At 38.7% G+C, this 11,157-nt stretch overlaps 2 protein-coding genes across 3 annotated transcripts in view; one reads left to right on the top strand and one right to left on the bottom strand.

Annotated features, from left to right (window-relative positions):
* barhl2 (BarH-like homeobox 2) overlaps positions 1-8,631 on the bottom strand; it is a 12,546-nt gene extending 3,915 nt beyond the window's left edge. The window contains exons 1-2 of one of the 2 annotated variants that reach the window (XM_023416488.1): positions 7,696-8,631; positions 6,699-6,924 (exon numbers count right to left, since the gene is read on the bottom strand). In XM_023416488.1, the coding sequence (XP_023272256.1) occupies positions 6,699-6,924; positions 7,696-8,245 (776 nt within the window). In that variant the 5' untranslated portion in view covers positions 8,246-8,631. The remainder of the gene's footprint in view (positions 1-6,698; positions 6,925-7,695) is intronic. The other variant, XM_023416490.1, reaches the window with a different exon arrangement.
* LOC147818542 (uncharacterized) lies at positions 3,132-5,429 on the top strand. Its single transcript, XM_087176703.1, has 4 exons — positions 3,132-3,297; positions 3,914-4,069; positions 4,321-4,413; positions 4,863-5,429. The coding sequence occupies exons 1-4, from the start codon at positions 3,196-3,198 to the stop codon at positions 5,175-5,177; spliced, it is 666 nt and encodes a 221-aa protein (XP_087032829.1). The 5' UTR covers positions 3,132-3,195; the 3' UTR covers positions 5,178-5,429.
* Positions 8,632-11,157: the final 2,526 nt, after the last annotated feature.

Here is an 11,157-nt window from a genome sequence, read left to right as displayed (position 1 = left end):
GTTTATTGCCAAGTTGGGGAAAACTGTGAAAGGCTTTGTTCATTGTGTAGCAGCAGACAATCTTGGGGCCCACAGTATTGCAGGTTTCGTGCAAAATTTTTCAGGTAAATATGTCTGCAGATTTTGTACAGCTGAAAATGTAGACATACAAACAAAAGAAGTCAATTCTGGAGCATTTTGTGTAAGAACTGAGGCAATTCATAATTCTCACCTTAAAGCTATTGAAGAAAATTCATTGGATAATTATTTTGGTGTAAAAACAAAGTGTGTGTTGTCAGAAAATTTGTCATATTTCAGTGTGACACAGGGTTTTCCCTCAGATATAGCTCATGATCTCTTTGAGGGAATTGTCCCTATTGAGATTGCTCTTTGTCTTGATGTGTTAATTTCCAAAAAATATTTTACACTAGCAAATTTGAATGAAGCAATAACAGAATTTCCATTTAAGTGGACTGATAAGACAAACCGTCCCCATCCTGTGCCTGTCACCTACACTGCTAAGAGAACAATTGGAGGAAATGCCCATGAGAATTGGAGTCTATTGAGATTTCTTCCTCTCTTGATTGGCCCCAGAGTTCCCTCAAACGAACCAGTGTGGCAAGTGCTCTGTGATTTAAAGGACATTGTAGAACTTGTTGTTGCTACTTTTCACACTGAGGACTCAATTTCTTATCTGAATTTCAAGATATCTGAACACCGGGCAATATTCCAAGAAGTTTTCCCCCATGAAAGAATTCGACCCAAACATCATTACTTGGAGCATTATCCACAGCTGATCCGGCAGTTTGGCCCCATTGTAGCACTATGGACTATGAGATTCGAGGCAAAACATAGCTTCTTCAAAAGAGTAATCCGCCATACGAACTGTTACAAAAATGTGTTGCATTCATTAGCTCAAAGGCACCAATTTCAGACTGCATATAATCTGCACATGTGTAGCTTTTCTAAGCCATCTCTGGACGTTACTGATGTTTCAACTCTTCCCCTTGATGTTTTGAATAAGGATATTGCACTGGAAGTGAAACAGAAATACCCACATATGGACACTGTGAACCTTGCAAAAAATGTGTCCTACAATGGCTTCAACTACAGGACTGGAATGGTGTTGGCCCATGGGTCTCTGGCTGGACTTCCAGAGTTCTGTGAAATAGTTCAAATGATTGTGCTACAAGAGACACTAATTTTCATTGTCAAAATATTGGATGCCTGGTACCTGGAACATTATCGAGCCTACGACTTGGTCATATCTACTACTAGAGAACTAAAGCTTGTTGGGGTGCATGAGCTGAAAGATCCCTACCCTCTGGCTCACTACATCATTGGTGGACGGCGTCTCATCTCTCTGAAAAGATACATACATGCATAAGGTTGTATGGCTGTGGGGTTGGAAATGTGGGAGAAATTTTCAAATTTTTTAAACTTGCTTTTCTTTTATCAATGTCTATTTATTTGTCAAGCAATGCACCCTTTTCTAAAAATGTCCACTTTAATCGCTCGTGATCTAATTTATTTCTGATAAACTAGGAAGAATTTTTAAAGTATGTTATACAAATATGATAGACTAACAATTTGTACATTTTATAGCTGAATAGCTTTACATTTAGAATATGAAGTATGCATCAGAGATTGACCTAAATGGTTCCCTATGAAATTGTGAAATATAAGACAGTGCTTAGCACGCTCCCAGTTTGTAAAAGCAAAGCATAGTTATGGCACAGAAGCAGAGTGATAAACTGTTGTGGATAGGGCCAACAACAGAAAGTATTTTAGCCATGTGAAAAAGTCCCACAAAGTCAATATCAGTTAAAGTGTACTACATATTTAGAATATTGTCAGTGCTTCACCTTGGTGATCTGTGGTGTAATAGAGTACACAGCAGGCACAGTTCTGCTCATGTTCAAGAATATAGAAGTTCTATGGATGAGAACAATTCATGTCGAAAGGAAGGGCTACCTGCCATTGCTGAAAATATTTTGAATATGGTGAACACATTGATTATTTCAGGTGGGTCCTCTTTCACAAGGCTAAAATATCTCTTGTTGTTGGCCTCATCCACAGCAGTTTATCATTCTGCTTCTGTGCCAGCACTTACAAAATGTCCCTTTAAACCAATGCTAGGAATTTCTTTAAATGTACATTCATTGTGTAATTTTGCTTTTGCAGCTCTCCCTTTTCACAATTCTGGTGAAAAAATGTGAATCAATGACTTTGTGAATATGAATTAGATGTAGGTTATATCCAATTTTGTAAACTAATACTACTGCTTTTTTCTTGTTTTTACTAGATCCGTTTGGATGGGCTGACATGGCAGTCAAAAGGCCAGGCAAGTTGCGTGTTATTCTGAATCCTGATGACACCAGGAAGCTCATTCTACCTGATGGAATTCCAAAGACAATGGAGCAGCTTATGAATGAAGTCAGAAACGTGTGTGGGTTAAATGGGAATTTTAGACTGCAGTACCAAGACAAGGACTTTGGAGATGCACTAGTGAACCTGACATCTACGGCTGAACTTGAGGATTTGGCAACCATCAAGGTCATCCCAATAGCTGATGATAGCAGCCAAGAGGTTATTCTAACTTTCTGTGATGGCTTTGCATCTACTCAATCAGATGATACAGAGCTCTTGTCCACACCCTCCAGCTCTGCCTCTACAAGAACCCAGATGTGGCCAAGAGAGTTTCTGATTCCAACATTCTCTTATGACACTGAACTGCAGTTAGAAAAAGGAAATGCAGTGTACAGGTCAAACATGACGAGGTTGACACTGCGTCCAAAAGCAATGTCAGACATTCTGGAAAAGGTCACTGAAGAGATCTACAAGTACAAAGGCTACCCACAAGATTCTGACTTCAGTGACGTTGCTGAAGCATTAATTAAGAAGCACCCATGCCTCTCTGAACCTGGTTCATACAACGGCTGCTACGGGTGGAAGCAGCGGCTGAAGACAAAAATGGGCAACTACCGAACTCAACTAAAGCGCAGCGGTTGTGCTGAATTCCTTGCAAATTCACTCAAGTCAAAAGCTCCGGAGGATGCATTGCCAGCAAAAAAATTAAAAAGACCGAGGAGAGGAGAAGCCAACCACATACCCGACATTCCAACTGGAGAGACCCCAGACAACTTGGAAAATGAGAGACTGTCACTTTTAAGTGAAGTGAAGAGGCGTAACAATCGCACAGTGATAAAAGATAAAATGGCAAAGACATTTTCACTACGAAGATATGAAGTTGTGGGAAAGGGAACTGGAGTGGAAGAGTTGAAAGAGAGATGGCCTGCATTGTTCACAATGGATGAGGTAAGTAACTTTTTCAAATCAATGGTAATAGATCAGTGTTGGTCTGTCCTAAATGATACTATCCACTGTCAGTACCTGATTTGTACTTTAGGTTAAACCCTTGAGTTGCTTGCGTGAACAGTCCACCATTACGGACTGAGGCTGAACTTGGACAAACCTGATAAAGCTGAGAGCCTGTTTTACTCTTGCTGCTGGGCTATACATCTGCACCCTTTACAAGCACCTGATCCTTGGGATATTGTTGGATATAATGGGTGTAATGGATATTGAAATGTGTTTGGAAATGTAAAATTAAACTTCAAGAATAGCTGTTAGCATTGCTCCGATAATCAGTTTTTAATTTATAACATAGTTAAATTGCTCTTGACTTTATCAAGTTTGTCCAGTTCAGCTTCTGTTCATAATGGCAGACCATTCGCACATACAATTCTGGGGTTTGACCAAAAGTACCAATCCGGTCCTGACATCCCCTATCGTAACAAATTTGCTAAGAAATTGAGCCAAATCGATTCAAAGTGCATGTTTTGGCCCCTGATGCACACCACATACACCACACAGTTGTAATGTAATATGTAATGTAATAACATTTGCATGTGCTATTTTGTTTTTTTTAAAGATCTGTGCAGAATTCATGAGAATAACAACTGCTCCACTTGAACCGCGATTCCTGGCTTCCTTGGATAAGCACCACAGCAAGCTGATTGAGATCATCAGAAACAAGGGAGGAGCTGTCAGAGAGAAGACTCGGGATATTCTTAAAGTTCTTGATCAGGTAATGTACTTGCCCAATACATAAAAATTTGCCTTATATCACATAAATAGTGACATTGTAATAGAATAGAAGCAAAGGTTTTCATTTTTACAACACATTTGATTTTGTAGTTACAGACCTTTTAACTTGTTTTCTCAAAACTTTTGTTAATCACAACTGTAACTCCATGTGCTTTCAGTTTGCATCTTCAGTCAAGTTACAAAATTGGACTTAATTTTGCATTATGGGTGTGTTTGTGCTCTCACCTATAGAGCCTCGAGGTGAATCTTAAACGAGAATGCCTGCTGAAGGGCCTTATTGTATACCTTGGGGAAGATGTGGACAAACTCTTCAAGGAGTATTTGGTAAGTATATGTATTGATCACTTAAGCTTTAGACAAGATTAAACAATAAATATTTTAATATATACTGCAATGTATGTGCACTGGCTTCCTAACTAGATGTAATATCACAAATTATGCTCATAGGCCCACCCCTTAAAATTGGATTTTGACGAGCTGAGAAACTTTGCACTCAGAGCAGATGAATGTGAAAACAACCTTCTCTGTCAGACATCGTCAGACCATTGTTTTATTTGCAATTAAGTCAAATATTTGCTATGAGAAAATATTTGAAGGAGCCACTGTTAACCATCAGCTGGATAAGTTATTAAATTTTCACATTACTAGAATTGCAATTTGACACTTTTGGTTAGTTTAGGTTTGATTAGGAGGATTGTTTGTGTAGACATTTTTATCTTGGTTAATCAGACACTGGTTTCATCTGAATCACTTCATATCTCGTCTTTTATCAGGTTGGTCAGAAGGATGAAGCAGAACAAGAGCTAGAGCGGTGTACCATGGCAGTGTTTGTCATCAGGGAGGAGGAAGATCTTCTACACCCACCACGTGACATTGGGATTGTTATTGAAGGTGTGCGAGTCCTCAATGAGTTGCCATCACTTGCACATGGATGTGCCATGTTATTTGGCCTCATCTATGCTCTAAACCTGAGCTATCCAAGTGAGTTCAAACACACTTTTGATGCACTGCAGAAAGTATTCATGGAGGTGGAACCAAAGAAAATGACACGCAGAGTGTGCAGTCTGAATCTCAAGCTCAAAATATAGGATTGGTTAAAGAAAGACATTTGGATACAGCATGTTTTAATTCAGTTTTATAGCTTGTATTCAAATACATTACAGTAGAATGGAGGAAATGTGAACATTGTTAAATTTGTGATGACCAAAACAATGGTGATTTTTGTTTTGTTCCTTAAACTGACTCATGCACTTTGTTCATAGATTGTGCCCTCAGCAATTGCACTGTATTTTTCCTTGTTTAATGTTTTTGGTCTATTGGTGTATTGATTAATGGTTCGAAATTTCAATGACATTCATGCATTCAGGTGATTTTATCAAAGTATAGCCACATTTCAACAGTTAGAAACTCTTTTGCACCTAATGGCTATTACTTTACATATCTCAAGTTTTAAAGGAGAGATGTAAAAACTTTTATGAAAAGTTTTATAGAAGTTCTATTTGTACAATGGTTTGACTTGTGCAGAAAGTACAGCAAAAATGTTAAGATAATTATTGGTGATGCATACCTTTAAGACATCACAATAAACAATGTCTTGTGAAGGGAATTCCTCTGTCTTTATTGTGGGTAAACCGTAAGTGACAATTCAAGTTTATGGTATTATTTATGGTTAATTGTAAGTTTTTACAAAATGTATATTGACCTACATTTAGTGACGTTTTGACTTGGGACTGAAAAAAAAATATTGTTTAAAGTAAATTAAAAATTATAGTTTTGTACTGAATCAGAAATTTAACTTGAGAAAAGTTAATAAAATTGCGTGTAACAAAATTACAGCAATTTAATTAGTTTATTCCAAAGTAAAACTACATATAGGTGTAATAGTAAATATTAAGTTGGATTAAACTGGAAATATTAAGTTATAAAAAAGTACAAACTATATTTAGATGGAATAGTAAATATCAAGTTTGACCAAACTGAAAATATTAAGTTATAACAACTTAAAAATGAAAGTGTATGTTCTTAAAAATGAATTATCTTTTTACTTTGAATCAATGTACATTTTTGCCTTTGGCAAAATAAATATTTTTGATTGATATCAATTCAAATTTATGGTTTCAACCAAATCAGAAATGTAATTTGAGAAAAACTAATAAATTTAGGTGTAACAAATTACATCAATTTTTTTAAGTTAATCCAAAGTATCACTTTTTTCAGTGTAGGTTACGAATGGTGAGTAAAAGTATTGCCAAAATAAAGGCCTGTCAAACATGTGAAATGTGAATTACACAGGCTTAAAAAAAAAAAAAGAATTCAGCAGCTTTATTAAAATCAAATTCCTGATGAACGTGACAGTTAAATTATTTAACAATGTAATAATTCCAACATGATTACATTTTTTTTTTTTTTTTTAGATGATTAAATGTGGCTCCAGCTGGTTTTAATACTGTTCTAATAAAGAGTTTTGTTTCGTTTTATTTTACAGGTTCTGTTGTTGCACCAGTTGGACCGTGTGTGTTCTGTCCTGTGTGTGTGTATGTGTATGTGTATGTGTATGTATGTGTATGTGTATGTGTGTGTGTGTGTGTGTGTGTGTGTGTGTTGCCTACCGTCTGTTTTGGTACCAGGTCTTGACTTGTGTGTCTGTCAGGTTGAGAGCCGCGGCCAGGTCCATGCGGTCCTGCACGCTGAGGTATTTTTGTCGCTCAAAGCTCCTCTCCAGCTGGTTCAGCTGGTGGTCGGTAAAGGCTGTCCGTGCTTTGCGAGGTTTTTTCGTGCGCACCGGTGGACTGTCTCTGCTACTGGAGATTTCCCGGTCACCCTCTTCTTTAGTCCCTAAACACAAAACATGATGTAGTTAAACATGAACAATTAGGCCTGTAAGAGATAGAGATCTGCAGACTATTTCTCTCACTGTCAAAGAATATTATTCAGCCTTATTTACAACACTGATCCAATAAAAACCACTAAACAATATTAACCACACGGAGTGGTGGAAACTCAGAGGCTCCACGCTTTCCACTCAAACTTTCACCAACTTGTTCAGACACTTGCTCAAAGTGATGCACACAGACACGTGTGGCAGCGGGAGCAATAAAAGATATTTGTGTGCAGCCTATTTGTCACCTGAAGTTTTTTTTTTTTTTTTTTGTGGTTCTTTTCCTTCAGAAAACGAGAAATCAATATGTCAATCCATCTCTATTTGTAGCTGTTTTTCAGTGCACCATGATCCCCCCTCTAGGAAGAACAATAATCTCTCTAATTGACCCACTAGGGAGGCCCCGCGCACGGGGAACTTCACCAGGCTTACATCTGTTTTCACATCTATTAGACTAATAAAGGAAGCTGCAACTAAGACAAAGAATCAGACTGTAGAGCATTATTATTTTTATCATTATTATTATTATTATTATTAATACTATCATTATTATTTTTTTTATTATGTGCCAAATAATAACGTTACTTCTCACCCCTGCTCTATTTTTCATGGCTACATTTGGGCTTCTGTAGCCTGTAAAAGCTCATCATCAGTTTAATAAAAGGAAACACAACACTACAACATCCAGCCTACATGATCTGAGATAAACAACATCGTTGCGCTCTTACCGTTGCATTTCATTTCACTTTGAATGTCGTCCCTTTTATCCAACTTGCTTCTGCTCTCGTCTTGTTCCAACTTGGGCCTGAAGCCGTCCGGAGCCGTGGCACTTTCTGGTTTTGGCGTGTGATGGGGTGAGGATACACTGGTGCTGTAAGGTGCGCAGGCTGCCAGCGGTTTACTGTCGCCCAGAATGTCTTTGATTAAAAAGGAGGAGGTGGCAGTCCTCGGGGCGCAGCCGGCCCCGGCGAGCGGCTGCTGCTGAGGCGACAGCGGCAAACTCTGCGGCTGGTTGTGGTGATGGTGGTGATGCTGAAGGCTGTCCTGGACCAGATGCGGATCGGCGGCGTGCTCCATGGTGACCGAGATGGGGGATGAGGGGGCTGTTCCCACAGTGTCTATCTCCGAGCATGGTGAAGGGGTTGCCTGGCTCCTGAAATCCGCTGTCCTGCTGTCGCCGAGCCGAAAATCTCCGTTCATTAGCACGGGGTTACCAGAGTTAGAGGCGCTGGATAAAATAGTGTCTATCCCAAAGCTCGACCCGCTGGATCCTTCCATATTAAGAAAGCAGTGAAGAAGTCTTCATAACAACAGTGAGATGCTTCTCTTCCGGTGCAAATCAGAAGAAAGTCAGCAAAATGAACTCGGAGTTCGAAAGAAAATTAAGCAACAAAAAAAAGAGCAAAAAAAAAAAAGAAAAAAGAGAGAGAAAACAGTTGACAAATAAACCCAGGAGAGAGACAAAATCCACGTTTACAAGCGGCTCAGACAGCCTATGGTCCAAGATGTTACATTCAGTGAAAATACGGAAAAGCAAAGTGTGGGTCTGCGTAGTCCACGTCCCTTTTTGTGTTTGGATATTGAACTTTGTGTTAAAAGTTGAGGCGTATAGAGAGATATACATAGGGCTGACTCCTCGACATCAGGCTCCCCCTTTTTGCTGCTAATCGCTCCAGTGTTGCTCTACAATGACTTCCTATACTGACGTCACGGCCCACGGCGAGGGGGAATTAATATTTTCTCCTTTATAATAAACACTCGACGCCTTTTCTCTCCCTGTCTCTTATACACATCTCTCACCAATCAGGGAGTTGTTTCTTTATCTAGACAGTTCAAGCCAACCATTGAATTGAGTTTAATTCTAATATAGCTCTTTAAAAAAAAAAAAAAAAAAAAAAAAAAAAAAAAAAAGGAGGAAAAAAAAAACATGCATGTGCTTTAAGGCCATGCTGGAAACATTTTATATGAAACATCTTAGCTGCGACAGAAAAGACTGAGGAAAATAATGAAAAAAACCCCAAACATTTCAGAGCTGTAAATAATTTGATAAAAGGCAAAACTCCACAGTGGCAGTGCAGCAGCTCCAGCACTATGGTAGGATAAATTATAAACGTTTTTTGTTTTTTTGTTTTATCATTGAAGTTGATTTATTTTCCCTGAATCTGTCTTGTTAAACTTTTCAAAGCCTATAAACTGTGAGGGATACAAAAAGCTCAGCTGTTGCAATAGGCTATGTTAAACTTTGTCAAAATTCAGAGCAGATTTTGAATTGAAAAAAATCATTTTAGGGGGAAAAAAAAAGAAAAATAAAGATTTTTCAAATCAGAAAATCCGGCCATGATCGCGCCCTGATCACCGGCTGACGGTGTCACGGATGGCATCTATCGTTATGGATATAATCTGAAAGCCGCAAGGTCGACATATTTAGGAATGGGGAGGAGTGGTGGTGACTGTCATGACAGCGCGTCTTGTTAATAACCATGTCATCCTAATTAGTAAAGTAATTATGAGGTGCTAATGAGCGTTCAAAGGTAGTAGGAATTCAGCACTTTCTTCCCCCGACGTGGACTTGAAGGATATGGAGGAAAATGTGCGGCGCGCTCAGCTGACAAGAGTGTCTGCAGAGAAGCTGCAGCAGCTCTGCAGACATGTGCTCGCTCCTCTGGATCATGCCTGTTCATGGGAAATGCCATCTCTCATAGAAAGGTGAATGTATGTGCTCCTGCCCCACATTTTCTGTCGGACGTGTGTTGTTTCTTTCAGACGGACACAGCCTCCGCACTTCTTTTTTTTCCCCCGGAATTTGGGGATGACTCATGGAGCGGGTTTTTTTTTTTTTTTTTTTTTTAGCTTTTATTATATTATTTTTCTTTTTCCTTCTCCAGCAGGTTGATGATGAAGACGGTGCTGATGATGATTATTGATGTGAGACGGATGAAGATTTTATGCTGTTGTTCTCGCTGTCCACAAATCCGGACCTGTAGGTTTGTTCTTGATTTAATTGCTCTTTTTTTTCTTTTCTTTTTTAATTACAATTATCCAGGGATTTTTATCAATTAAAAGGGGATCTATGTATTTATTCTGTATTTCTTTATTTCTATTCTGTTGCTCTTTGCATGCAACGAGAAATGTATTTTTAAGTATGGAGATTAAAAACAATCACTTTATTACAAAATAACTCATGTTGGGTTTTAACTTAATTTTCGTTCAATTTTTATAAATAAGTCAAATGTTTTCAAGCAAATTCTCATTAACAGTGTAAACAGTAGTATTTTGACAATTAGGTGTTCAAACATTTACTGTTCAATGTTTTTTCTTTCTTACAGCAGATTTATATCAGTCATTTACTTAAAAAATAGGGCCTAGTAATTTTAGGATCTAATTTATTTAATTATTTTTTTAAGAAGAAAAAAAAAGAAAAAGTGTGTTTTGTATCAGGCATTAAACGTAATCAATGAAATGATTATCTTTTAGTGAAAGGTGTTTAAATGGAGTGCAGCAGGACGGTGAGGTTTCATGGCTCTAGCAGTGGAAATGTGCAGGAGCCTCCTCCTCTCACTGGAGGTGCAGCTTCTCCTTCTCCACAGTCTGAGCACAAGGCGGCGACAAAGCGAGTCCACACTCTGCAGCAGTGAAGTTCATGAGCAAACTCTGAGGCCTCGGCTGCCATTTAATGCGAATTACCTCACATTTCACTCACAGAACCTGATAGTAAATGAATATGGACGTCAAGTATTCATTAACCAGTCAGACATTAATGAAGCTCTTGTCTAAAAAACAAAAGTGCCAGTCACAGAAACAAGATTAGGAACAGCAACATGGGCAGAAATATATAAAAGCCATTATCTCCGCAGCGGAGAGCCAATTAGACCATCCTGTCCACATGCAGCCTGTAATCAGGCCTTTTCCAAACCTTATTCCCTACAAATCGCTCAGATCAGATCAAAGCGATGCTTAAACATGTCAGTCAATGTGTGGAGAGCCGCGCGGGCTGTTCATCAACTGCAAACAGGAGCAATCAATCGCTTTATTAGGTTTAAGGCACCGCAGGAGCAAATTGAATGCTACCAGTTAGGGTATCGTCTTATTGGCCTCAGCTGATGGTCGATGATGGGACAGTGTAATAGTGGCTGGCACCATATTGATTCTCGGGCGGCTTTGCGTGTAAGCTGTCACTTCACCGCTGGCGA

The sequence above is a fragment of the Seriola lalandi genome, unplaced genomic scaffold, assembly GCF_002814215.2.
Source record: "Seriola lalandi dorsalis isolate HSWRI2012SDOR001 ecotype SW California unplaced genomic scaffold, Sedor1 jcf7180002054566, whole genome shotgun sequence".
Classification (NCBI taxonomy): Eukaryota; Metazoa; Chordata; class Actinopteri; order Carangiformes; family Carangidae; genus Seriola; species Seriola lalandi.
The sequence above is the reverse complement of the archived record's forward strand: the minus strand, read 5'-3'. Positions and strand labels throughout refer to the sequence as shown.